General features: G+C 40.5%; 1 protein-coding gene across 6 annotated transcripts in view; it reads left to right on the forward strand.

Annotated features, from left to right (window-relative positions):
* The window catches only part of HERC2 (HECT and RLD domain containing E3 ubiquitin protein ligase 2), a 107,012-nt gene extending 90,557 nt beyond the window's left edge, over positions 1-16,455 (forward strand). For all 6 annotated transcript variants that reach the window (XM_065677614.1, XM_065677615.1, XM_065677612.1 and 3 more), the window contains 11 exons: positions 644-783; positions 1,899-2,086; positions 2,753-2,950; positions 4,778-4,861; positions 9,957-10,098; positions 10,883-11,077; positions 11,184-11,296; positions 12,213-12,403; positions 13,665-13,770; positions 14,647-14,859; positions 15,455-16,455. In XM_065677614.1, coding sequence (XP_065533686.1) covers positions 644-783; positions 1,899-2,086; positions 2,753-2,950; positions 4,778-4,861; positions 9,957-10,098; positions 10,883-11,077; positions 11,184-11,296; positions 12,213-12,403; positions 13,665-13,770; positions 14,647-14,859; positions 15,455-15,727 — 1,843 coding nt within the window. In that variant the 3' untranslated portion in view covers positions 15,728-16,455. The remainder of the gene's footprint in view (positions 1-643; positions 784-1,898; positions 2,087-2,752; positions 2,951-4,777; positions 4,862-9,956; positions 10,099-10,882; positions 11,078-11,183; positions 11,297-12,212; positions 12,404-13,664; positions 13,771-14,646; positions 14,860-15,454) is intronic.
* Positions 16,456-26,097: the final 9,642 nt, after the last annotated feature.

A 26,097-nucleotide genomic window follows, 5' to 3' on the forward strand; every position in this document is an offset into this window, starting at 1 on the left:
AAGCACAGAGTTGACATCCCAGGCATTGACCCTACTGCAAGCTGCATGAGTTCCAAGGAGGTCAGTAGAAGAGTAAGCATGAAGTATCATGTAGGGTGGAAGACGATAGTATACATAAAATTCTTGTATATTATCGAAGTTGTGTGTAACTTGTGGTGGCTGTAGTCTCAGAATTTGATTTTAGTTCATTGTTTTAATTTTCCTTTGCCATTCCAAATGTTCTAGCTGAAACTACTAAAATGTTTAAAAAGACTAAGCAAAGTACCTTTCCAACATCATTCTGCTCCCTTGTTTGCATGGCATTACGGATCCCCTTAAACTGTACGAGATTCCAATCTCTGAGGTCAGTAAACATACAGATGAATGCTTCTAATACTTGATCCCTTTAAGAGGCAGATAACAAACAACCCCTGCAAAAGGGGTAAAAAGTCCTACACAGAGTAAATAGGAGCAGCATATTGGAGGTTTAAGCATTTTTACTATATCAGCAGAAGCACATAAATGTTGCACAAGCTAGGGATGTGATTAATGTTAAGTATTGGGTTTTTTATGTCACCTACAGATCAAACACCAGACACAGTCTATCGTTCTGTTCTTTTCCACAATTAAAACAGTTTTGAAATGTTTTATATTCTCTGTGCAGGGGCAAAGGAGATTACCATCGGTTAGGCCATGGATCTGATGACCATGTTAGAAGACCGCGACAAGTACAGGGACTGCAAGGAAAGAAAGTCATTGCAATTGCTACTGGGTCCTTGCACTGCGTTTGCTGCACTGAAGATGGTATAAAAATCAAATTTACTTAGTGTTCTCAGTGCTGAATTTGAAATAAACAAAACTTTATTAGTCAGCTATTGGTAGGTTGTCCTTGCTGAAAATCCTGGTCCTCTGTGTGCACTGGGGTATCCTGTATTTGCACGTGTTGCATATTTATTGAGCAACAAGCATGTTACTGATTTAAAATGATCACATAAAACCAGCTGGAAGTTTATAATTAATAAAAAATAGAGTTTAACCTTTATAAATGTTGGTGGTCAAAGGAAAATACAGAGCACTAAAGGTAACTTTTAGTAACTTTTACTGGTCAAGCACTAAAATGAATGGATTTGGCTTCTTTTTTTTTTTTTTGACAGGGTTTTTCTAAGCCTGCTGAGGTGTTTAACTTGCTAAATGAAGCACTGCGCAAACAGTATTGCTTCATACAGAGCAGGTTGAGATACCAAATACTCTTTGTAGCAGATTCACTCCTACATTTAATTAACAAGTTTGCACAATAACTGAGTGTTTTATAGGAGCAAGGGGCTGCATGGTACTTAGTTGCCAGCTGGGGTTAAACCGTGACCGAGTGAAATAGGATATAGCTGCAGAAAATGAACGCTCAGAAACAAGTTTGCTATTTTAAAAGTATTTTCCAATTATCTTGCAACAGGAAGCACCCATTTTAATGTCCTCTCTAGTAATACAGCTTATTACAAAATATTTTATTTCATCTCATGTGAAATGTTAAGCCTTTTACAATTGTCTTTTAATATTAGCTTTCTTTGTTATCAAAGTGTCAAATACAGGCTTCTAGTGTATCCATTGTTAATTCTTATGCTCCACCATTTCCTTCTGTTCTGGAACAGAACTTCTAATTCATACAGACTATGAGAAAATACATGCATCTTATACTAGCTGCACCATGTAGACCATGGGTCTAACTTTGTCACTCAAGATATATCTATGCTGGAGAGTGGATTTCAGGGTGGCCATCAGTCCTAGAAATCTTGGTCATAGTCCAGGGCCTCATTCAATGAAATGATTTCATAAATGCTAATTAAAGAAAAGGGGGGTGGGGGTGGGAGTGGCAGAAAGCTTCTGTCTTACCTTTAGAACAATTAATTTTTTTATTGGTTTAGGGGAAGTGTATACATGGGGAGATAATGATGAAGGGCAGCTTGGAGATGGAACAACTAATGCTATTCAAAGACCACGCTTGGTTGCAGCACTTCAGGGTAAAAAGATCAACAGAGTAGCCTGTGGCTCAGCACATACTTTGGCTTGGTCAACCAGTAAACCTGCTAATGCTGGCAAGCTCCCTACACAGGTAATATTTTTTTGTCTTATTACGTTCAGATTTTAAACATACATAGTACACTTGTTGCTGATCTTTCAGTAAACATACTGCTGTTCTAAATTCCTGCATAACCTCAGTGCTTTGATTTGACTTCAAGTTTGAGCCAGTTATTTGATTTACTTCCGTATTTCCAAAGAAGGATTCCAATTTTCTGAGGTGAGAAAGCCTCTTCATTCTGTTGTTAATCCAGTGCAGAACAGCAACTCAGTTTGCAAGTCTGCACGCATTTTAATTCTGTATTCCAGCTGTGAAAATCTTATGCCTTCCAAGGGAATTCTTCATTGTTTGCCTTACACTGAGAAAATTGTTTTTTGAGTATTCTGACTTTCAACTATAATGCCTAGGTGTAGTGATGACAGGATGTAAAATACATCTGTTTATGGATAGAGAGAACTGTAAAATAGGGAATAGCAAGAATAGTCCCAACTGTCATGTTTCTAATACTTGTTTCAGTTTAGATAGATACTGTTGGTATTGATAAACAACTGAACTCTGTGTATTAAATTTTGACAGTGTGAATAAGCAAATATCTGAATTTCTAATACAAATTTACCTACAAATCTTATGAATTTTTCTGTTTAATAAAATCATGTATACAATAGTTTTAAATTACATTTGAATATTGTTTTATCATAGGTTCCTATGGAGTACAATCATCTGCAGGAAATTCCCATCATTTCATTGAGAAACAGGCTTCTGCTGTTGCATCACATTTCTGAACTCTTCTGTCCTTGCATTCCAATGTTTGATCTTGAAGGAAGACTTGATGAAACTGGCCAAGGACCCTCTGTTGGGTTTGACACATTACGGGGAATACTGATATCACAGGGAAAGGTATTTATCAGAACGTTTTTAAAGCAGAGATTTGTAACTGTAAGTGAAATGTACTGTTTAACTGTTTCTGAAGAATAGAACTGTATACCTCAATTTTATGCAAACTTCTTTCTTTGTGATCTCTTTATTATGTTTCCCTCATTTCTTCATCATAGTGCTTTTTTGTGTTGATCTTGAAAATAACTTTACACTGTAAATCTTCAGTTTGTAGTATAGCTGAATTCTCCTAGATTATTCAGTAGATGCTATCCTGGAAAAAAAAAATAAGATGGGTATGAAATGGGCATTGTCTGCTTTTCATATTTCAGTTGTCATGATCAGGTGATACACTAGCTGATCCAAAGCTCTATACAGGTGCAGACTTGTTTTAGACTGGCTTAAAAGTCTAAAGAAGACAGAATACCTAAGAATTCACTCTCAAATTGGTAAAGAAAGTGGATGTTTATATAGTTCTAAGTAAAGTCAGTCATGAGAAACTCTGGATAATTATAATGCTTCAAGGATACAACACTTATTAAAACTTCAGAAGTGGAAAGTCTTTACAAACATGACTTGCCTTCAGTGTGATCATCATTTTTGGGTCTGCATTTTCTCAGTGTCATAGTCACTTGTCTCAAGAAAAAGTAAAAATTTATATAAACAGACAAAATCTGCTGGGAGATATATTTGAAGAGAGAAGCAATTATATTTCCCTCTGCAGTGCTGTTCTATGTCCTTAAATAAGACATGCCTGTAACCGCACTCCTTAGCGCATACTGTCTCAAGTTCTCTTTCTTTAGACTGCAGTGAAATTGTGTAGTAGAGCAAACCAGCAGAATATGTGCTTCACAGACCAAGAGAAGATCACACGTTTTCCATCAAGACCTAAACTGAAAAAAAGGGAAAAAGAAATTGTAGCTAATTCTGTTAATGACCATTTCAAATGTTAGTGCAATAGATAAGGTGTATGATGTTAAGTATAGGAATGGCTGTGCAGGAGGCCCATTCAACATAATTTACTTAAGAGTTTGCAGAACAGTTACAGAAAGTCTTTGGGTGTAAGATTAAAGGTCATATCAGGCATATTTTATGTCGAAAGCATTCAAAACAGACACCAGAATTTGTGATGCCGTTTACCTTCGGAGATTCTAAAGACTTGAAAATCTTTTTAATGCTTGCTTGAAACTGACCATAAAATTTGATCCAAGTATTTAGTGAGAGAACTTCAGATGCTTGAATTTGCATGAAGAGTTTATTTTTATTATTTTATCTAAACTTCATCTTTTTGATTGTTTTTCTCTGGCATTAAGTATTCTCCATATGCATGTATTATTCTGGTATAAACTAATTTATACCTGTACTCGGTGACATGCTAGTTGCTTATTGATAACTGACTCTGGGTGCAGTACAGCACCCAGCTTTCCAGCCATGGTTTTGAGGGATACAGGAGAGAGACTTTACTTTAATATTCCAACTGTTACAGACTTGAATTGTATTAGCACAAATAACATGATCCTTAACTAACATCTCACAACTTTATCTTATGTTGCTTTTTGGTTTTTTTTAGTATTTCAAAAGTGTTTGATGCTTGTTTGCTTTTCTTCTAAAATAAAACTAGAGGTACTATGCCCTTTCTAGTGTTTTGTGACTTACTCAGAAGGAAATTGCTGAAGGATAGATTGTATAGCAGAATCAGTTTCTCTGTTTTGCTTGAAAAGGTTTTTTTTTATCTCCGTTCTCCCCTCCCTAAGTTGAACTAAGTATGTGTTTATCTGTGAAGTATGTGCAGCTTTCTTATTTGATTGCAGTTTTACTGTTACTTTATTTGTTTGTATTTTCCTTTTTTAGGAGGCAGCTTTCAGAAAAGTTGTGCAAGCAACTATGGTGAGAGATCGTCAGCACGGGCCAGTTGTAGAGCTCAACAGAATACAGGTATCTTAAGCTGAAGTTTAGATTTTAGTATCTTTATTTTGTCTGTAGTTCCATACATTTATCCAGTCAATTTGTTGTAGCTGTTTGGTGTCTGAATACTGAAGAGTTGAATTTTTATCAGAATCAAACAATGAAAAAATGAATGCAGCAAGGGCTGATCGTTTTCTTTACAATATATTTTCATCCATGCTCTAATTGTTTGCAAGGGAGCAGGACACTTGTTGAAATATTAAGTGATTTAGATTCTAATGAGCAATGTCCAGCTTGACAAAGGACCACTTTTTCAAAACTTGCTACATTAGACAATCTTGAGAGTAGCGATTCTGGTGCCTTTCTTACTTTCCTGAATGGTCAGATGAATTAATCAGCTGTTGCTTTCATAACAGAGAACATGAAGGGGTGTGGGGGGGGAAGGGCAAGAAAAAAGTGCCTTTGAATATAATTAAAAATCAGGCTGATAAATTGTCCTTTGCTGGTTATCACGTGGTCATATTGATTGTAGAACTCTTTTGATACAAAAAGGCTTTTTTCCTTATCATTGACGTTGGAAAATGGAATGTTATGCCTTAGGCCAGAGGAGTCTTTTTTTTTCACAGATACTTCTGTAACATAGAATAATAAAACATTGTTTTTGTTTAAATGGACTTATGCCTTGTCTTACAAAGTCCTCATGCATTTCTTTCCATTAGTAGTGGGGTTTTTTTTATTTTCTTTTTTTTTTTAATTGTACAATGTAAAAAAAAACCCTGTTCTTTGTAAGGTTAGAATGGAGAATTTGTATAAAATTTTTACTAACTAGTTTTCTCTTAGTGAACGGAAGTACATCCTGTTGTGGCTGGATGACCCTATTTCTGCTGCTTTGCCATTTTTTGTGGACACTTGAAATTTCTGCAACTCACCCAAGTGCTAGACTGGTATTTCTCTAGCACAAAATTGAGGATAGGTATTTTATGCTTTGAGGTGTAGCATAAAGGCATATTTGAATGCACAGAGGTAGTTTGGGATGCTATTGGAGAACCGCATAGGGCAGAAGAAAACGAACTTGATGCAGTTTTATCTGTGTTACTTTTGGGGAATATTCATTAAGTGAAATGTTCCAAAATGGCACCTAGGCATTTTGAGTTGCCTAGTGTTTAAGTAGCAGTGTAGCTCATGTGGTATCAGGCAGTGTGTTATGACCTATAAGCAGACACATTCGTAATGATGTTAAATCATATCTTTGCTTTTAGATGGACAAGATTATTACAGCAGTTGAAAAGAATTTCCCCCTTTTACAAGGGGAACAAATTTCAGTTATTAAGGAGGATGTCTGCTTTCGGGAATGTAATATTGCAAAGGATCTCCTGGTCTTAATGTTGTCTGCTCTAATGGGAGGAATGTCATACATATGAAAATACAAAATCCTATTTTAAGAATATTTTTTTCCCACTTACTAGGACTCCTTATTAAATTTGGGTTACAGAAATCTCACTGTCATGATGGTTAAAAATTATATGATCTTAAAGTAGGCACAGCATATCAATGAATGAATTATTTGTTCTTTTGTGAGTGTCGTACTTCACTTTAAATCACATTCTTCTGTCCTGATTACTGTCTTCTGCCTTATCAAATGTGCCTTTAAAGAATGCTTATTCAATGAAAGTCTTCATTTTCCTACACTGATCAGGCTACGCTATTTTTGTCTGCTTGTGTAGAATAGTCTTTCTCTACCCCTCATCTTTTTATACTGTATTTTTCTGTTTAGCATTTCAGTCTGAGCATAGATAAGTGGAACTTCAAGGTACAGGTGAGATGGTGCCTGTGCTTTTGCAATTATCACAGTGATACTTCCTCTTCTGGAGATTGATTTTATGAGATATCCTTGAGTTCTGTTTTTCTTCATAGACTTGTTTTCTCTGTTAACAATACATATTTATCTTTCTTAGCTGTTTCCAGCTCATAAGCTGTCATCTTTTTGAAAACTTCATTATTAATCTCTAAGTGCATGGCTTTATGTACTAAATTTCTCCCAAGTTCCTGGGTTGGAGGGAGTTCCACTGAATGGCCAGTATTTCAGTGGGTAGTCTTAGTCTGCTTGAGGCAAATACAAAGTTTTGTTCTTCAGATTCAGAGAAAGAACTTAAATTTGGTCTTCATCATTTCACAATGATTTAATGAGATCATAGATTAATTTGATTGTCTCTCCCCCTTTGTTGCAATGTTTCTGCTCACAATAAGTGATTATTCACTGGAAAAAGTTCTTGAATTTCGTTATTCCACCCTTCACTGTATGCTGCTTTTAAGCTGCTGCATTTCTCTTTGGTCAGGAAAATTCGATTTTCCACAAGCTGGTATCTTCTGATGGCAGACTGTTTTATGAAAATCCCTCTTGGGTTCCAATCAATGTATGAACGTATTTTGTGCTACAAATTTATCTCATCAGCAAGAAGGCTGCAACTGTATTTTAAAAAGCTTGAGATACTGCATAATCTGTGTTTAATAAGGCATGTATTAGATTAGGGTTATATCTGACCCTGTTCAGCCTAGTCAGCCAAATAGATTTCACAGGATACTTATTGTGCCTCTAAAAGGGATGATTTGGAAACATGAGCAAGATGCTGTGTTCCAGGCTTGTACAATAAAAAGCTAAAATACCTGTGTGGTAATCATGGCCTAAATATATTTGTATGAATTTTTGCCGTTTTTCAGTAAAGTGTTTTTGCTGCTAAACAAATAAATTTTAATATGGGCATCTGTCTTTGTCAGCAAGCAGTATATTAAAGTGCTGGCAGAAATACAATAATCCTTCATAGCGTTCTTACATTGCTTTGTTAAATGTCAAATTGTAACCATTCCTGCATCTAAATGATCAGATTAAATGAAAATTTTGTGTTGCTAGTAAATGAATACTGAATTAAATGTGTAATAGCAAATGTGCATGCCAGCCTATTCAGTTCAGGCTGGATTGCTTGTCTTTTTGTTGTCACTTGATTAATTTCTATTTTAGGTCTGAGGTTTGAAAAAACAGTGAATTAACTACTGCTTTCATAGACCTTCTACTCATACTTTCCTCTTTTTAAGAGAAGACAGTGAGTTCTCAACTTAAAACTTCTTGGGCATACAAATTTCTTAGAGATCCATTGAATTAAAACCAGCTTGCACTGATACAGAACGTCTTATACCGGGGGAGAACTTGAGTGTGTCAGCTTTTCAGTAAAACCTGAAAGAAATCTGGTGGATGTTTTATCCAAAGCACCAGAACAGCTTGATTTTTGAGATGCACCGTAGCTTGCAGTAAGACCAAACACAGATTAGTGAGATGAGCCTGATTTATTTGTGAATGAACAGTCCCATGGAAACTGCTGAACTGCATGCACCGTAGGAGTTCCTTTGCAGACAGGGGAGATTAAGAATATAAACTGCAGAACATGAAGAGGAGGGAAGAAAATCCTGTGTTTCTCCAGCTTTCTGTTTACTTTCCATTTCTTTCCTCTCTATACTGTTGAAATGCTTTTTGTATCCTTAGCCACTTAGTGTGCATCTCTTGCAACGAAATCCATGGGATTTTCCTTGTATGCTGTTTCTTATGAGTCTTCATAAAATCTTAAAACCATTTTTTCTGTAAGTGCCTAAGCAGAGTAAAATGTTACTCTGTGTATGTGTATTTTGGTAGAACTTACTCATTTTTAGAGATTTCTAGTAAGTCTCATAGAGTCTTATTAAAGTGTTATCATCAATGAATATAAGAATAATATCTATTCAATTTTCTGGCCAGTGCAACCACTTCTAATCTGTTTTATGCATGGAAAATTTACTCAGATTTGACAGTTGAATGTGTGAGAGACAGGATGCATTACCTATGTGGATTGCAGTCCAGAAAAACTGAATTTACCATGGCATTGGCTGCTTCTTCAGAACGAGGGAAGAAAGCTTTATCAACAGATTTTATCATTGATACCCCTTGGTCTTTCCATTTTTCTTTAAAGGTGAACAGATATAATGCTGAGTAGAGACAAATAAACAGTGAACTGTTTGAAATAATGATAAAGTGTCAGTGGTTGTGGGAATGTAAAATTCATTTTCTAGGAAAGAAAGCCCATGGCATTGTCAACTGAACTAGTGAGAGTCATTCTGTCTAGCTGCAATGAGCACATCTATTGTTTTTCCAGCTGTAACAGTACATTAAAATTACTAAGGCTGAATCAACCTCCAAAGTTTTTTTGTTTCATTAAAAAAAAAAAAAAATAATTGCCGTTGTGGTCAAGGGAAGTGATCCTTCCCCTCTACTCGGCACTAGTGAGGACACACCTGGGGTGTTGGGTCCAGTACTGGGCTCCTAAGTACAAGAGATATGAACATACAAGAGAGGGTGCAGGGAAAGGCCAAAAAGATGTCAAAGGCACTGAAGCATCTCTCCTGTGAGGAGAAGCTGAGAGTTGGGACTCTTCAGCTGGAGAAGAGAAAGCTCAGGGGGCATTGCATTAATGCATATGTTTGAATACTTGATGGGAGGGGTACAGAGAAGATGGAGCCAGGCTTTGCTCAGTGGTGCCCAGCAGCAGGATCCTAGGCAATGTGGCAAACTGAGACATGGGAGGGTTTCTGACCATCAGGAAACACTTTCTCACTGTGAGGGCAGCCAGGCGCTGGCACAGGCTGCCCAGGGAGGCTTTGGACTCTATCGTTGGAGATACTTGAAAGCCATCTTCACATGGTCTTGGGCAGCTGGCTCTAGTTGGCCCTGCTTGAGAAGGAGAGTTGGGTCAGATGGCCTCCAGACATAGCTTCCAACCTTAACTATCCTGTGATTCTGAAATAGTTCTGGGCTTGCTAACAGCCTGAGATTTAAAGTCCTTTCGTTCTCCTGAAGAGGATTGGGATGTAATAGGAGTCTTTGATACCTCTTTCTAGGGATGGATACTGAAAAATACTGTAATGTTGAATTTGAAATTTGGTTGTTCTTTTGTATGTATCACAAGATACACTGTGGACTTCTGCAAATGTTTCACTGAACGCATTAGTATTTTATAAGCATTAATCTTACAGTCTAATCTGCACAGTGATGCCAGCTGAAATATCTTCTTACAGCAACTTTTACAATGTCCTTACTCAACAGGTAAAACGTTCCAGGAGTAAAGGAGGACTGGCTGGGCCTGATGGTACAAAGTCAGTGTTTGGACAGATGTGTGCTAAAATGAGTTCCTTTAGCCCTGACAGCCTTCTGCTTCCTCATCGTGTTTGGAAAGTCAAGTTTGTTGGTAAGAGGATTCTTTACTCTCCAACTATTTTGCACTTAACTTTACAGTTCTGTTCAGGTTTAATTTTTTGGAAGACCTGAAGAAAGGAAGGGATATAGGAAAACAGTGTATGTGTGTAGGCAGAGGAAGGTGCTTGAAATGTTAGAAAGTAAAAAAGCCTTTTAAAATGATGTTATTAGTGGAATTATTGGATTAGTGGAAATGTCTGTAATTCTCCCCAAATTCCAGGAGCAACTGTTCTGCTTACAACAAACATTCTGCAAAACCTAAACCTGCTTTTCGGCTGTCTGAATTGGTAAATAATCCTGGCTAGCCAGTTTTACTGGTAGGGTATGTTTTTACAATTCACATATCACTTTGAGTTTTTTGATGAAAAATATTTTAGATTGATGAGCTGTTCTATCTACTGTATATAAGTCATGTAAAATACATCTGGTTTAACATGTCATTTAGGAATCTCTTGCTTTGATTCCCCTTCCTTTGATTTCTGCCCCCCTTCTTATTCTGGTTAGTGTATAAGGCAAAAATGCTAGTTATACACTGGTAAAACAGTGTTTTGACGCTCTGACATGCTGTATAATCTTCTAAATCGATGTACAATAAATTGGAAACATCCAAATCAAAAGCAAAACAAAGGTTTTTTTTATATGAACAGGTATGACAGTGTAGCTTTTAGTAAACTTTTGTTTGTTCAGTCACCCCTGTAGAAAGAAATATGATTTATTTCAATATGTAATTTATTTTTGAAAGAACGTTTAATTTTGAGCCTTTTTTCTTCTCCAAGGTGAATCTGTGGATGATTGCGGTGGAGGTTATAGTGAATCAATAGCAGAAATGTGCGAGGAGCTTCAGAATGGGCTGACCCCTCTGTTAATTGTGACACCAAATGGAAGAGATGAATCTGGAGCAAACAGAGATTGTTTCCTGTTAAATCCTGCTGCAAAGTCACTCTTGCATATGAACATGTTTCGTTTTCTTGGTAATTTCTTGGCAACACTGTAACATTCTACTTGCATTATATCATATATTCAGAATATTGGGAATCTAACAGCAAACATTTAAAAAAACTATGTTTAAACTTACAGGTGTACTTTTGGGCATTGCTATCCGGACTGGCAGCCCTCTGAGCCTCAACCTGGCTGAGCCAGTGTGGAAACAGCTTGCAGGAATGAACTTAACAATTGCTGATCTCAGTGAGGTAAGTGTGAAGTTCCTGAGTACAATGTGATGTACAGAAGACAAGCAGACTCTAACATAAATTTTTCCCCAGTGATTTGCTTCCCTGGTTTCTATATGCTTGCATTTTGACTGGCTTTTTACATTTTGAGCCAGTTATACAGGAATGACTTGTACTCATTATTAAAACTGTAAATTTAAGTAATTAGAAAGTAGTTAAATAAGCTACTTGAATTCTAGAACATTCGCAAATCCTCTCATGGATTTAACTAGTCAAATGTTTGTAGTCCCACTCCAACTTTCCAGTAGACCTTTCTGTAGCTGTTGCTGTCTGTTGTGCCAAGATGCAGTAACTGATTAGGTGCACACGCTTACACAGTTTCGAAGTAAAAGAAAATGAGTTCAGACTACTAATGAAAAGAGTTTGTGCCTACGTACCGAAGACATCAGACTTTCAATTTCTGTTTACTGAGCTCAGTAAATGTGGAGTAAGAGTTAGGTCTTCATTATGAAGAGGGGTTTCTTGTCAAATGCTGTTATGAAGAAATGTATTTACTGTAAAAGCACAGTCATTTGTTTGTCAGTAAAGGGATGCCTTTTGTAACAAAACAAGCATTGGACTTTGTAGAGATTATTATGTTTTTAAGCTTTAAATCTATTTTCTTGTGTAATGCAGTTTCTTGGCAAAAGCTCCCCCCAAAGGATTGAAATCTATAACACATGCACCCTCTCACATCAGAGTATAATGAAATTTTATGTAAAATACTAAGCCATTTTATGTCTTTGAAATTAAGTTAGATCAGTTGTGGTCAGAGATTGGACAGTGCTTTTGGTAGATGAGACAGGATGCCTTTGGTATGAAAGAGATGCTTTTGGTATGAAAGATGATGTATAGTGCTAGTAAACTGACTTTAACTCGGGCTTGTTATTTTCAAAAGGTTGATAAAGATTTTATTCCTGGCCTTATGTACATTCGAGACAACGAAGCTACTTCAGAAGAGTTTGAAGCTATGAGCCTCCCATTCACGGTGCCTAATGCAAGTGGTCAAGATATTCAGTTGAGTTCCAAGTACACCCATATTACACTGGATAACAGAGCTGAATATGTGAGGCTGGCAATAAACTACAGGTTTGTTGAATACGTCATTTAAATTATTGACATAAATAAGCTTTTTTGTTCAAAAAATAAGTTCACACTTTTAAGTACTTTAATGTCTTGTATACAAGTATTTTAATATTTTCATATGATTACAGCACTGATTTTCTTATTTATTTTAATCTATCCAAAGATTAAACTTAATTTTAGGAAACAATAAACTAGCAGATGCCACTCTAAATTTGAATAGCTTTCCTGACAGCAGTTTTGTGAGCCAGCTGGAGGTGGAGCCAGTCAGGTCAAGAAATGCCCCCTCCATCTAGTTCTTTACAATAAAGTAATGGGCCTGATCATTAAGTTCTTTGTGAAGAGAGCTCTAGATTTAGTACTAAATTTAGTAAAATGCTATGTTCCTTTGAAGAAATGATTTTCTTCTCTTGCCAGTTCTGGCTATCTTCAAAGGACATGAGAAATTTCCTTCAAGGACATGAGCAATTCTAAAGCATTTTACAATTAAAAGGCCTTAAGGAGAAACATTTAACTGCTTAGAATTATATTTTTTTTAATTATATGAAGCCTTTGAGGAAAAAATACAAACTATCATCTGAATAGAATCCGTGTGGAAAAGTGGGTGCAAAAGACCAAGTTTGTCCTGACATCTTGGTTTATTTTGATGATGACAAGCCTAAGGACAGGATTTGTCAATGATGCAGATCTCTGCTCTCGAAAGCTCTGTAAAACATGTCAGAAATGATTTCACAAGAAAACAAAAAGCAAGCCACAAATCATGAGTGGCAACAGAAGCAGCAGAGTCTTCTAACATTAGAAGACTTGTCTATGTCTGCCTTGAAATACTACTGTCCCCTCAGAACATCATGCTGTAGTTCAGACAAATTTTTCTTTTAACATAATCTCTATCTAGGGTTGGGAATGTTTGGGGTCAGAATTTCAAAACACAGCTATTCTGTTCCCAAGAACATCTTGTTTCCATACGGGGCACTTCTTGCCAGGCCATATGGGGTTTGTTCTTGCCAGGCACAGCACACAAATAATACTGGAAGTAAAATATCCTAAACATTTGGAGATATCTCTCCATATTGAGCTTGTTGTGCAATGAGTTGGTGTAAAAACCAGATAGTCAACTATCTAGTGTGATAAATGCTTATTAACATTCGTTAGCATCTAGCTGGAGACTTGAGGAGAATGGATGAAGTTTCCTTGATAGCACAGTAATTGCTGGAAATAATTGCTAGAAATGGCATTCACAGAAACACTGAAAAGTGTGTCTCTGCAGGCTTCACGAATTTGATGAACAAGTTGCAGCAGTTCGTGAGGGGATGGCCCGTGTTGTTCCAGTTCCTCTGCTTTCACTCTTTACAGGATATGAACTGGAAACTATGGTAACAATTTCTGTTTTGCTACCTCTGTCAGGCTAATTTGGAGTGAGATTCTTCACTTACATCTTACTAATCGAGCAACCCCCGTTCCCCCCACCCCCCCATTATGTATTGTTTACAGTGATCACCCTGTAATTTTGTCCAAGGATAGACTAGAAAATGTTTACTTGCTCTCTTGGTATTAATAAGATTGTGAGGGTTGCTTAGTCTGGAGAAGAGAAGGCACAGGGGGCACGTTATCGCTTTCCAGAGCTACCTGAAAGGGGGATGGAGCAAGAAGGTGGCTGGTCTCTTCTCCCATGTAACAAGTGATAGGACAAGAGGTAACAGCCTCAAGCTGCACCAGGGGAAGTTTAGATTGGATATTAGGAAAAATTTCTTCACCGAAAGGGAGGTCAGGCATTGGAATAGGCTGCCCAGGGAAGTGGTAGAATCACTGTTCCTGGAAGTGTTCAGTGCCTTGGCACTCCTGGGGTAAAGGTTGGACTTGATGATCTTACAGATCTTTTCCAACCTAATTGATTCTGTGATTCTATGATTTTGATGTAGCTGAGCAGCGATGTAGTGCATTATTTCTGAATTACCATTTGTTAACCCCACAAAGCGTGGACCTAGGAGGTAAACTGGAGATCTTCATCCCAAGGAAAATGTTTAATTCTTTGTAATTCAGGGAAATGAAAGAAGGTTTGTTCTTGTCCCCTGATGAGATTTGTATTTAGTGTTATTGTAATAGGAGACTGTACACAGCACTGAAAATATTTGAATGTTCATTTTGTCGATGTAAAAGCTGATCGAATATTTTAAAGGATAGAGGGAACAAATCACCTGTAGTTGGTTTGTTCAGAATTTTGTAGCTGATCACAACATTTTATTTTTCAGGTATGTGGAAGCCCAGATATTCCACTTCACCTTCTGAAATCTGTAGCAACTTACAAAGGCATCGAGCCAACTGCTTCCTTGATACAGTGGTTCTGGGAAGTGATGGAATCCTTCTCCAATACAGAGCGATCTCTCTTCCTTCGTTTTGTGTGGGGCAGGACAAGGCTGCCCAGGACTATTGCAGACTTCAGAGGGAGGGACTTTGTTATTCAGGTGATGCATATGGGATGGGCCTGTGGGAATTTTATTTTAAAAAGCTGGGAGTGGAGAACTAATAGCATAACACAGCGAGAACAGGCTGATTTCCTGAAAATGTTTATGCCACATTACATTGTAGATTTCACAGTGCAACAGGGACCTATAATGTATATAAATACTTTTCTCTGTTGACTTGGGCAACTGGATGTTCATTTCCCAACCATTTGCTTCTCTGGATTTTGATAGCTTTCCACTGTCATCAACTGTTTTTGCTGCCATTTGTTTAGCATTTGATTTGGCTCAGTTAATCATTTCAGCTAAATTAAAATCCCCCACAATCTTCAAATCATATTTTGGTATTTGCTGAAGTAATAGAATCTCTTTTAGATTGTTCCCAACCACACAGTCATAATCAAAGAAGCTCATATATGCCAGGTTTTATTTATTTACTCAGTGTAGAGAAAATGGATTTGGTCTTTTCATTGTTCTTTTAAGAAAGTTCAGCATCTGAATCACAAATCTAACATGCTGTTAAAAAAAATCTCAGTTTTGATATTTATTTGTGGTTTGGACAGTGTATCAAAACTATTTTGCTTTTTGTTTTCAACAGGTATTGGATAAATACAATCCTCCAGACCACTTCCTTCCTGAGTCATACACTTGCTTCTTTCTCCTGAAGCTGCCCAGGTATTCCTGTAAGCAAGTATTGGAGGAAAAACTGAAGTATGCCATTCACTTCTGCAAGTCTATAGACACTGATGATTATGCTCGGATAGCACTGACGGGAGAGCCAGCGGCTGATGACAGTAGTGATGATTCTGATAATGAAGATGCGGATTCTTTTGCTTCAGATTCTACACAGGACTACTTAACAGGACATTAAAAGAGAAAAATAAGGGGTAGTTGTCACAAGCACTGAGGCAAAACGCCAAAATGACAATGAAGCCAAGGACAGTTTAGGTCTCGGAATATAAACTAAATAGTCAGAGGGGATGGTAATCTTCTGAACATGGAGAAAGTGTGTTTGCTACTCACAATAGGAATTAAGGGTCACAGCTTAAACCATCAGCTTAGAATAAATGGCACAGTATGTGGGCATTTAACATTTATTTTAAGAGCTGAAAGTGGCCCCTTGTAATGCTGCACTACATTTAGAACCTTTGTGTTTACTGAAGTGTTGTAAATGTTTATATAAATATGGTAGTGCAGCATCCAAAAGGCAGTGAAACCTTTTAAGTTGTGGGTGCAATAGGTTTTTTCATATTAAGTGTTGTGTTCTGTGCATCTTCTTGATTGTATATTGGAAATACTGTGCAACAACTGAATAGTATTATAAATATTTCAATTAACTTTACTAGAAGTTTGTTAAAGATTTTTGAACATTGAATTAACATTATTCCTTGAAATTCTTCTATAGATAATAAAAATGGCCAATAGTTTCACCTCCACCCCTCGTTTGTATATTTTAGCTTATGCATTATTTATCTCAAATTTGATACCTTTCTGTGAACAGCATCATAATTCTTATCATGGAAAGTGTACTGTATATAATTTGTGCCATGTAAATGCAAAAGTTATAATTTCCCTCCAAATAAAAGTTCTGCCACAGAAGGAGATGCTATATGGTTTTTAATGGTGATGCAGCTGTTACATAGCATGAACATTGCAATGGCTCTAAGAGATGTTTCTGCAACTTACAGTTGTGGAGCATCACACATGGTCAACCAGTAATCATGTGCATTGCCATAGGCAGAACATGAGCTACAGTAAACTCAGAGCAAGTTTTTCCAGCGCATTAATGATAGTGATTAGGATTTCATGTCTGTAAAACATACAGCAGAGCAGGAGCTACCTGGGGTCTGGACTCAAATTGATCTAATACTTAAGATTTAAACTTGGTTTCCACACAGAACTGGTTAGAGCTGGACAGCAAACCAGGCTTTGTCCTGGTTTCATTATCTGTCTTTTCAGAGCAAAAACTGGTTTTCCAACATCCCCTGTAAAGGCTTTTAGGGACAAAATTCTGGTTTTGAAGTTACGATAACTAAATACATAGATAAAAAAGATCATAGCCCATGTAGTCTAAACAAGTCCCTAGTCTAGAGGTGGAGGAAAGACCTGTTTCTCAGTCAGAAATGAAGTGCCTGCAAACAGCCTGACCGTTGTGTGGGATTCTGCAGCTCAGACGAGCAAGGAGGGGCTTTCACATTCTTGACAGGCTTTCCAGGCACGAGAGCGTTGCCTGCTCAGCCCCGCAGGCTGAGAGTGGAGGGGAGTGGCGAGGGGGCACACAGTCAGTACTCTCCACCCGTGGCAGGAGCAACTCCTCCACCCACCATCTCATCCCCCCTCCCACTGTGCTGCCATTGCTGTGTGATAGCTGTGTGTCCAGCCTAACCGCTCTCCTACACTTTATAGTACAGTACAGGCACCTCTAGTGGACAAATCATCCCAGCCTGAAGTATAGAGGGGTTTGTCCTGGCAAATTCTAGGTGTCTACACAAAAACCAGGGGTCTAAACTCCCACTTGTAATTCCTGGAGACGAAGGGTCAATGCAGTCAGCAGAGTCATAGAACCGCAGAATGGTTTGGGTTGGAAGGAACCATAAAGATTATCAAGTTCCAACTCCCCTGCCATGGGCAGGGACACCTTCCACTAGAGCAGATTGCTCAAAGCCTCGTCCAGCCTGGCCTTGAACACTGCCAGGGATGGGGCAGCCACAGCTGCTCTGGGCAACCTATTCCCATGCCTCACAACCCTCATAGTAAAGTTTCTTCTTTAAATCTCCCCTGTTCAAGTTTTAACCCATTGCTCCTTGTGCTATTGCTACAGTCCCTAGTGAAGAGTCTCTCTCCAGCATCCTTATAAGCCCCCTTCAGGTACTGGAAGGCTGCTATGAGGTCTCCACGCAGCCTTCTCTTCTCCAGGCTGAACAGCCCCAACTTTCTCAGCCTGTCTTCATACGGGAGGTGCTCCAGTCCCCTCATCATCCTTGTGGCCCTCCTCTGGACTTGTTCCAGCAGTTCCATGTCCTTTTTATGCTGAGGACACCAGAACTGCACACAATACTCCAGGTGAGGTCTCACAAGAGCAGAGTAGAGGGGCAGGATCACCTCCTTCAACTGTACTGACCACAGCCAGCTGTCCACTACAGGATGAGATTAAAATCCTCCAGGCTCTTACCAGCTGTATTAAGCCTCTGCATTCCAAAATGGGGAGAACAGACAACTTTACCTTAGATGCTGAGATTTAGGTGACAGTTTAGCAGTCTTCCAGAGTGTGATGCCTACATCTGCACAATGAACGGGAAGAGGGAGATGCCTTTGCAAGCAGTTTTTCTAACCATGAACGATTCCCCCCGCTAAGGCAAGTGCCCACACACAGCCACCATGCAGCCATCTTCCATTTCTGTGCTTCCCAGAGCTGCACTGAGCAAGTACACGCCAGGCTCAGACAAGTCTGAGATCAGCTGTGGGAGGACTCTTTCCTTATCTGTCTCTTCTGTCTCTTTCTCTTCTAGTTGCTATTTTCCATCTTACATGCTCCTCTCTCTTCCTCTTGTTTCCTACTCCTGTAAGGACCTGTGTGCAACAGAAAGGAGATCCGGAGGGGGAAGGATTGTGAGATGAGTGAGAGTGAGCAGCACTGGTGAAAACACAGGGGCAGAAAACCCATTTGCTGAACGGCAGCCTGAAACAGCATAACTTTTTCAGCAGTCCAAAGACTTGGGGATGTGGGGCCAGGGGAATCTAGTCTGTACCTGCAAATCAAATCACTTAGCTGCAGTGAGTGTGAAAACTGGCTGATTGCCTCTGCAGTAACTGAACAGGAACGTACAGTCTTCCATCCACACAGCCTGCTGAGTGGCAAGTTAATAGCTGGATATTGATTTGCCATCTTGAACTGGCCATCTGAGAAGCCTGTGCCAATATATGCCAGAGGTGAGCAAACCAAACTCAATTAACTAGCAAACTTAAGCGACAGATTCATCTTCTGGAGCACACAGGAACAAGTAGCCTTCCCAGGCACGGCTGCAGCAAGGAAAACCACGGTTGCTGAGTGTTTCACATTTCAAGCTACAGTTTTCATCGCACTGGTCAGCCCTGCATCTATTATGCCTCACCAGCAGCAGGAAGACCCACAGGGAAGAGCAGAGGACCCATGAACCTCCGATCCTTGCTCACAGCATGATGCTGGCAAGAAGATGTGCATGCATCCCAGCCGTGTTTTCTGTGCTTGGATCTACTGTGAAAGGCTCCATGCACCAGGTCATGGGATGCAGCCAGGGAGGGATGCAGATAACAACGGTACCCTTTCAGCTCTGGGCCTTGAAAGGTGGCTTTCACTGCCTGCCTCACGCTGCTCCCACTCCCAGCTGCAGCACTGGAAGCCACTTCAACCCTGCACGCAAAACGCTGCCCGTCTTCACAGAACAGGGAGCTGCCGAACACCCATACTTTGCTTCAGGGGCACAAGGACAGCAGAGCAGCATCCAGGTGATACAGGAAGGGCTACTAGGAGCATTATGTTACTATTACTTGCATAAGAAAATGCAATTACAAGAGCAAAAACCCTTTCATGCAAGAGCACAGAGGTCAAAACTAGCATGAGACAGTACTCACTGCACAAGAATAGCTCCGTGTTCAAATGTCATCCCATATACTTAAGGTTAATCATAAGTCAGCTGAGGCAAAGATAAATCTTTATCTGTGTGGATCTCTCTGGATTTCAAAGATAAATCTTTATTTGTTCAGATTTCTCCCTCTCCATAGAGAAACAGTTACTGAATGGCTCCAAATTCTGCATCTCTCTGCACCTATGCTGGTCTCCACATGTGTTCCAGAGCAACCATGTGTGCCCCCTCTCCACTTCCCTGCCCTGCACTGGTCTGGAGTGGAGCGAGAAAAATAATATTTAAAGGATACCTATGATGGTGCCCATGCAGAGGCAAACCTGAATGGGGTTATGGAGCCATTGTTTCTGTGTGTTAGGCAGAGTGGAGAATACGCCTGTAGCAGATGTGAAACTAATTTGCTTAAACTGGGAAGTTGTCTAAATTTTTCACAAAAGAAGGTATTTGACCGCTATGATTCTTCAGTAAAACTTAATAGCAGTTCACAAGGGTTTTTTTCCCATCAAAGTTACATATTCGTCTCCCATTCTTTTGCCATGCATGTGTATAGTTAATAATGATACTGATAATTAATGATACTCATGTACTTTATAGACAAGTTGCTAGAAAAGCTGTAACGTTGTTAGGACAGCCCCGTTTCACAGAATCCATTGTTTCAGTCTGGTTGCGCAGAAACATCTCTACCTCCACAGGGTTTAACTCCACATTTGCCAAACTGATGAAAAGAATGTTCTTTTCAGGCTCTTTAAAGCTGGCTCCCATAAGCTTACCTATGAGAACATCTCACCATAAATCCTTGTCTCCATGTCGGACTTGAATGGAAGAGAGGAGTATTTCACAAGGCACTGTTTCATCTCACTTCACAGCTTTTGTCTCTGACCTTTTACTCTTCATGGGAAAGGAGCGTTCATGCCTTTGGGAATGACAAAAATGTCTCACATTAACATCAACAGGGCTGTTGAAAAGGTCCAGACCCAGTAATGCCCACTGTCATATTTTTTGCCTCTCCTTTTCTATCTGCTGTATCGGCATTCTGTGCCAGACATAGATAATTGTTAGGTCTCTTCAAGATGTAACTTGTCGTGGGTGACCTGGGCTTTTCACTGCTTTAAGGGTCCAGAATCCTACAACAGAAATCTGGATTATAATGATTAAATAACAATTTAGTAAAAACTCTATTCACTGATGTAACTCAGTCAGACCAAAAGCCATACCAAAAGAAACCAGCTCTGCACCACCACCTTGGGCATCCTTCAGGGACCATCGCTGACCCTGCATTTCCGAGTTACATGCAAATGCTCATCTCTGGGGGGTGGATCTCGTCACACAGGGTACTGAGGACTCCTCAATGTTGGCAACACAAAGTCCATCTCAGTGGTAGGAAAACGTCATTTCACACAGCGGTAGCATGGTTGTGATATTATTAGGATCTGCTGTCTTCCCTGAACAACAGACAAGTTACTGAAAATTCATTAAATGACCCCAAGACCAGCCACGTCAGTAAATGAGTGCTTTAAAAAATGAACGCTAAACGTAGTTGCAATATACCTTTGTTGTAAAAGCAGCAGGAAAGTTGGATCTAGGCTCCATTGGGTAGAGGGGGCACTGACTTCTCCTGCAAACACTACTGCCTCAGAGTAGTTTTGAGGCCATAAAGTAACCTGAATGTCCCAGAGGTGCCATAGAACAGTTGTTCTACCATCTCTCCTAAGGCCTTATCAGCAATTGTCACCACCCTGGAAGGGATGAGAAGGGGGTAAGACAGTTCCTACCACTCCCTAATGGAGAGAAACAGCTTGTACAGCTGTCTTTCAAATTAAACAACCTGTAAGCAAGTTCTAGCTAGGGATTTTGTCCTCCCTACTTTTCTCTTCAAAGTCTGGCATGAATAGATATCCCAAAAGTAGTCTTTTAGCATGTGAGCCATTTCTGTGGCCAACTATTGTAAACAAATGTTTGCTCAAACTGTTTTCCATCAGCCGTCTCTATGTTCTGTGACTCTTACATCTTTGACAAACAATACCCAGATCAACATTAATCTATTATAAAAATAAAAGCTTAGTCCTACTTGCATTTCCTGGCCGTGGTTATGCTGACCACATCCTTTCCAACTCTTGTGATGCAAGTAAGCACAGTCACCTTTTGCCTGGTCTTTTCTCTTTCTACCCAGTGCTCACCTCTTTGAGGCTTCTTTCATGAGCACAATGATGTACATTTTTCTAGACCAGTGAGCACTGGTTGCTTGTCCTCTACTCTTTTTTCAGGATGGCAGCCTTGTCTAGGTAGGATGAGCCAATTCTTTACAGTGCACTGCCTGGCAAGAGTAAAACCTTGGCCTCATCAAAGAAATGTGTGTAGTACTCCTACAAGATCACTTTTATCAATGCAGCCTATGTGTTGAAATAGCTTTTCTGTACAACACAGGAGCTTTGATCTCCTGACTTCTGGTCCTGTGCCTTAACCACAGAGGAAGCTTGAAAATCTCCCACAAGCTTCTCCATGGTCATGCTTATACATGGGTATCTTAAACACCAGTGAAAACTGCCTGGGAAGAAGCAAGACCGTTGTGGAATCAGACATCAAAATGGTATTGACTACCTGCAGCATGCAGGCAGTTTAATTTGTTGAACCAAAACTGAGGGGCAAATCCAGGGTCTGAAGCCAAGAGTGATTTCACCTGGAGCCAAGACTGACACACCTGAGAGTGTGGCTGGATCCAGGCTAAGTCTTAGACTTGGTCAGCGGTTTATGTCTGAAGGATTGTATGTGCAGTCAATCCTTATATCACTTAGCCAAGATTTCGAAGTTTAGCATAGTATTAATCACTTACTGAGTACCTGACACAGTAAGGATCCTCTCAGCCTTGAGGAGTAACCATGAGAGGCATCCCTACTCAAGGGGAGATCCTGGCATGCAGTCCACTGCCGTGCAGGAGACATCAGCAAACACTGAGCTGTCCACTATGTAACTATCTATGGAGAAAGATAATTGACTTACAGTCATATTTGCATACAAATTACACATGTTAGTTTCTTCCAGACTTGAGCTGGACCTTGACCAACACTATGGTGGTCACACTACTCATATTAGCCCTTGGTTATTGTGTTGTTATCTGTCTCCCCTAAATCTGCTTCAAGCTGGATGCAGCCATCACAACTAGATGCATCCATTACAATTGCCACTGGTGGTTATCACCGGAGCAGAGTTACAGGAAATAAAGGTCAGGTTGTGTGTGTGTGTAACACACTGTCACAGGTGGCCAAGGCCTATAAGACAAAATTTGTGTCAGCTTGATATCAGCTCCAGGTTAGATGATAACTAACCTTACACCGAACATGATAACATCTGACAGGTTAATATGTGGGACACTGTTGTGGGTGTTTATTATAGGCTACCTGATCAGGAGGGAGGTGATAAGGCCTTCTATGGGCAGCTGGAAATAACCTTCCAGTCACAGACCCTGGTTCTCATGGGCAGCTTCAACCACCCAGATAATTGTTGGAGGGATAACATGGCCCAGTGCGTGCAGTCCAGGAAATTCCTGCAGATCACTGAAGATAACTTTTTGCTACAAGTGGCAGAGGAGCCAATGAGGAAAGGTATGCTGCTCAACCTTGTACTTATAAACCAATAAGGACTGGCTGATAATGTAAAGATTGTGATCAGCCTTGGCTGTAGCAAACATGAAATGGTGGAACTCAGAATTCTGCATGGGGGCAGCAAAACAGTAAGCAGGATTGGAACCCTAAAGTTCCAGAGAGGTAACTTCAGCCTCTTCAAAGACCTACTTAGAGGAATCCCATGGGATAGGGCCTAGAACACAAGGGAGTCCAAAAGAGCTGGTCAATATTTAAGCACCGCTTCCTAGAAGCCCAAGACCAGTGTATGCCCATGATGAAGAAACAGGAGACCCGCATGGATGAGCAAGGAGCTCCTAGTAAATCTGAAACTCAAGAAAGAAATTTTACGGGGTGTGGAAAAAAGGACAGGCCATGTGGGAAGACAATAGGAACATCATCAGGGTATGCAGGGATACAACAAGGAAGGCCAAGACCCATTTAGAATTGAGCCTGGTGAAGGACATCAAGGACAGCAAGAAGGACTTCTGCAAGTGTGTCAGCAGCAAAGGGAAGATAGGTGAAAATGTGGGGCCACTGCTGAATCAGATGGGTGTCCCAGTAACAGAAGACACAGAGAAAGTGGAATTACTGAATGCCTTCTTTGTGTCAGTCTTTACTGCTAAGAATGGCCCCTAGGAGTCCCAGACCTTGGAGGTTAGAGATGAAGGCTGGAGAAAGGAAGACTTCACCCTGGTCATAGATAATTGGGTTAGAGAGAAGCTAGTCAGACGTAACACTCATGAATCTGTGGGCCCTGATGGGATGCACCCATGGTGCTGCTGAGGGATCTGGCAGATGTTGCTCTGTCACTTTCCACCATCTTAGAAAAATCATGGAGAATGGGAGAGGTTCCAGATGACTGGAGGAAGGCTGATGTTACTGCCGTCTTCAAAAAGAGCAAGAAGAAGGACCCAGAAAACTACCCTCACCTCCATCCCTGGGAAGGTGGTGGAACAGCTCATCCTGGATGTGCTACCAAGTATGTAGAAGAAAAGAAGGTCATCAGGAGTAGTCAGCATGGATTCAGTAAGGGTAAATCTTGATTGACCAATCTGATAGCCTGCTATAATGACATGACAAGATGGGTCAATGAGAGGAGAGCAGTAGATGTTGTCTACCTTGACTTCAGCAAGGCTTCTGTCTCCCACAACATCTTTGTAGGTAAGCTGAGGAAATGTGGGTTAGATGAATGGACAGTGAGGTGGACTGAGAGCAGACTGAACGGCAGCGCTCAGAGGACTGTGATGAGTAGAGCAGGATCCAGTCAGAGGCCTATAGTCCGTGGTGTTATCCAGGGATCAATACTGAGTAAGATCTTATTCAACTTGCTTATCAGTGACCTGGATGAAGGGCTAGAGTGTTACCCTCAGCAAGTTTGCTGATAGAAAGCTGAGGGGAGTGGCTGATAGACCTGAAGTCTGTGCTGCCATTCAGTGGGACCTTGATAGGCTGGAGAACTGGGTGGAGAGAAACCTAATGAGGTTCAACAAAGGCAAGTGTAGGGTGCTGCACCTGGGGAGGAAGAACCCCAAGCACCAGTACATGCTGGGGAATCACCTGCTAGAGAGCAGTTCAGCTGAGAAGGACCTGGGAATATTGAAGGATGATCAGTTGATTGTGAGCCGCCAGTGCGTCCTTGCAGCCAGGAGGGACAATAGTATCCTGGGGTGCATCAGGGGGACTGTGACCAGCAGGTCGAGGGAAGTGATCCTCCCCTTCTGCTTGACCTTGGTGAGGGCACATCTGGAGTGCTGCGTCCAGTGCTGGGCTCCTCAGTACAAGAAAGGCAAGGAGATACTGGAGAGGGAAGCAGCCATAAACTAAAACACAAGAAAGTTCATCTCAACATGAGGAAGAACTTCTTTACATTGAGGGTAGCAGAGCACTGGAACCAGCTGCCCAGTAGGGTCATGGATTCTCCCTCTGGAGACATCCAAAACCCACCTGGACACGTTCCTGTGCAACCTTCTCTAGGTGTCCCTGCCTTGGCAGGGGGTTGGACCAGATGATCTCCAGTGGTCCCTTCCAACCCTAATGATTTTGTGATTCTGTGATCTACTTTACACACCACCGTAATAATTTGAACAAACTTGAGCTGGTAAAATGAGTCTACTAACATTTAGTTATCTATGCCATGGGGCTGTGGCATTTTGGATCTGACAGTAAAAGCCCTGAAGCTGGACTTTGGTTCCCTGACCTGAAGGGAAAGCTGTCTTTTCCCACCAAAGGACTGGTGAGGATGCCAACATTAAGTCTGCAAATGGGGTCAAGATGAAAGGCTTCCATAAGCCAGAAAAACAAAGAAAAAAATAAATTAAAGTGATTGAAAGCAACAAAATGAAGCAGTTCTAAAATGCTGGAGGTGCCTCGGGCCCCATGTGTTGCAGGGGCTCCCCTAGTGTAACCTTTCCCACAGGCAGCCATGTGCTTCCACCGCTTCCCCCACCAGCCAGTCTCTGGCCTCAACACATCTTGTTCACATCAGCTGAAGAGGTGGCTGTCCATGCTTTGCCAGCAGGACAGCTCGGCAGGTCTCCCACCCGGCAGCCTTAGGAGAAATGTCCATGGCCAGCACACAGCCCCTGCATCCAGGAGGAGAGCAGGCATCTTGGCAGGTACTTGCAGTCCTGGGGGACAACCAAAGAAGGACCTCAAGAGCAGGGCTGGCTTAGAGGTGCTTGCTCTCCTGTCCCTATCTTACTGGGACAGTGCAATTGGTTGTGGAGCAACTTAATAAACTGCAGAAAGAAAATGACCCCCTTGAAAGACATCTACCAACACCATTTGGGCAGGGAATAAGTAAGGAGTCCCTTTATCAATCCAGTGTACAGGTCAGTCCCACCCAGAGACAACAGCACCACAGTCCAGCCAGGGCAGGGAGAGATGGAGGGGAAGCTCTTCTGCATGGCTTTCACATTATTGCAGGTATGGAAGAGTATGCTCTACTACCCCTGGAGTAGTGTGTCCAGTTCTGGGCTCCTCAGTACAAGAAAGACAAG

This window comes from Lathamus discolor, chromosome 4 (genome assembly GCF_037157495.1).
Source record: "Lathamus discolor isolate bLatDis1 chromosome 4, bLatDis1.hap1, whole genome shotgun sequence".
NCBI lineage: Eukaryota > Metazoa > Chordata > Aves > Psittaciformes > Psittacidae > Lathamus > Lathamus discolor.